Genomic DNA, 1,968 nt, shown 5'->3' on the forward strand with positions numbered 1-1,968 from the left:
CCGGATCATTTGACTCCCCAACCCGTTGGAATGACTGCCAGAGGGCGTAGCTGCACACCGGGTGAATGCCGTCCCCGGCATCCACGTTAGACATGCACGTAATGACGTCGCCACGCTCGAGGTCCTTCGCCACACCGGCCCAGAACTTCACGGACTTGAAATCGCCGGTGTTGGCGGCCTCCGCCAGCCTCTCCTCAAACGGAATGTGCGTCACCGGGCGGCCTGTCAGGTCCCGCAGCGTTTCATGTGGTGTGCACTGGTCAAGCCGGGAGTACCCACCAACAAACTTCGCGTAGGCCTTCTCCAGCAGGAGCGGATACCACGACCGCTTTGGAACCCGTGTAAACTTCGGCTCCATGTTTGCATCCACAGGAACACGGTCGTCAATGTCCACCGGCACAGGCGTACTGTTGGGGTCATAAAAAACACATCTATATGGGCCGCTCGCAGGATGCGCCTTTGTCTCAAACAGGCGGTCAATAAGTACCGGATGTCGACCGAGGGCGGCGATAAAAGGCGCCAGGCAGCTGCTGTTCCCGGGGCCCGAGGCCACGTCGCCCGATGACAGCTTCTCAGGCACCACCGGTTCACGGACACCCTCCGGGTAGAGCTCACAGAGGCGTGGCCACTCCTCCGCCACGTGCTTGTTCGCCTCATGGAATTCCTCGTCTTGCCAGCCCAGCAATTCCTTTGCAAGTTCATGGGCCCGCTTATTAAGTTGCTCCTCGAGATTGCGAACCACCTCCTTGTTCTTTGGGTCCTTTATGAGTCTTCGTCGCTCCCGTTCCATCTCGCGGAACTCCCTGTCTGTGTCAAGTGGAACGCGGTCCAGCAGCACACCTTCCGGCTCTGGGTCAAGATAGACACGCCCCTTGCGCACAAAGTCGTCTGCAATCGCAAAGGCGCGTTCGTTTAATTTGTCCTCAATCTCGCGAATAGCCTCCGCGTTCCTCTTCGGGTCCTTCTTAAGGTTGTGGCGTTGCAGTTCCATCTCGCGAAACTCCTGATCTTCATCCAGCGGGAGTTCAAAGACAGGAACCCCTGCAATTTCAACGGGGAGATAACTTTTGTCATCTGACAGCTGACGACGGGCCAACTCGTGCACGCGATCATTCATGTCATACTCAATATTCTTAATTTCCTCCGCATTCTTGCGCGGGTTCTTCCTGAGTTCTCGCAGCCGCTTCTCCATATCAGAGAAATGTCTGTCCTTGTGAAGCTGCAATTCCGACAACGGGTAGCCCTCTGGTTCCTGATCAAGAAAAGCCCGCTCCATCTTTAGAACTGCCTCTGCCAGCTCCTTGGCCCGCTGATTCATTTCGTCCTCAAGCTTCTCAAGCGCCGCGGTGTTCGCGAAAGGTTTCCGCCTCAGTGCACGATGGCGAGTCTCCATCGCGTGAAAAGTTTGGTCTTCATTGAGTGGTAAATATTCCAGTGGAACACCAAGTGGCTCACGTTCCAGAAACGCACGACCCTTCTCTAAAGAATCCTTCACAAGCTCATGCACACGCCGCTGCATCTTGTCCTCTATGTCCTTAATTGCAGCCTTATTTCGTACCGGCTGCTTTCGAAGGGCGCGTCGCTCATTCTCCATGTCACGGAACCTTCTGTCTGAATCAAGTGGTAATTCGCTCAAGGGTATTCCCCCGGGCTCTGCATCAAGAAACGCACGCTCCGTATCCACAAAGTCCTTCGCAATTTCCTTCACGCGGGCCTGTATATCCTCCTCACACGCGCGAATGGTGTCCGGATCGCGCTTCGGGTGCCGCCTCAGCTCACGGCGCTTGCGCTCCAACGAGTTGAGCGCAGGGTCATGGTTGAGAGGAAGATCGTCAAGGGGGACACCAAGAGGCTCAGGGTCGAGGTACGCCCTTTCTTTTCGGAGAAACTCCCTTGCGACCTCATTTTCCCGTTCCCGCAAGCCCTCTTCGAGAGCCCGCAATCCTTCGGGCGAGGCATCCGGGGCCC

At 56.4% G+C, this 1,968-nt stretch overlaps 1 protein-coding gene across 1 annotated transcript in view; it reads right to left on the minus strand.

Annotated features, from left to right (window-relative positions):
* Nucleotides 1-1,966, minus strand: part of Tco025E_08649 (putative calpain-like cysteine peptidase) — a gene marked incomplete at both ends in the record, with an annotated part of 3,639 nt that extends 1,673 nt beyond the window's left edge. Inside the window, one exon of the mRNA XM_029375492.1 lies at nucleotides 1-1,966. This exon is cut by the window's left edge and continues 1,673 nt beyond it. Within this exon, the coding sequence (XP_029224549.1) occupies nucleotides 1-1,966 (1,966 nt within the window).
* Nucleotides 1,967-1,968: the final 2 nt, after the last annotated feature.

Source organism: Trypanosoma conorhini (genome assembly GCF_003719485.1).
Source record: "Trypanosoma conorhini strain 025E chromosome Unknown Tco_14.4_contig_00836, whole genome shotgun sequence".
NCBI classification, from domain to species: Eukaryota; Euglenozoa; class Kinetoplastea; order Trypanosomatida; family Trypanosomatidae; genus Trypanosoma; species Trypanosoma conorhini.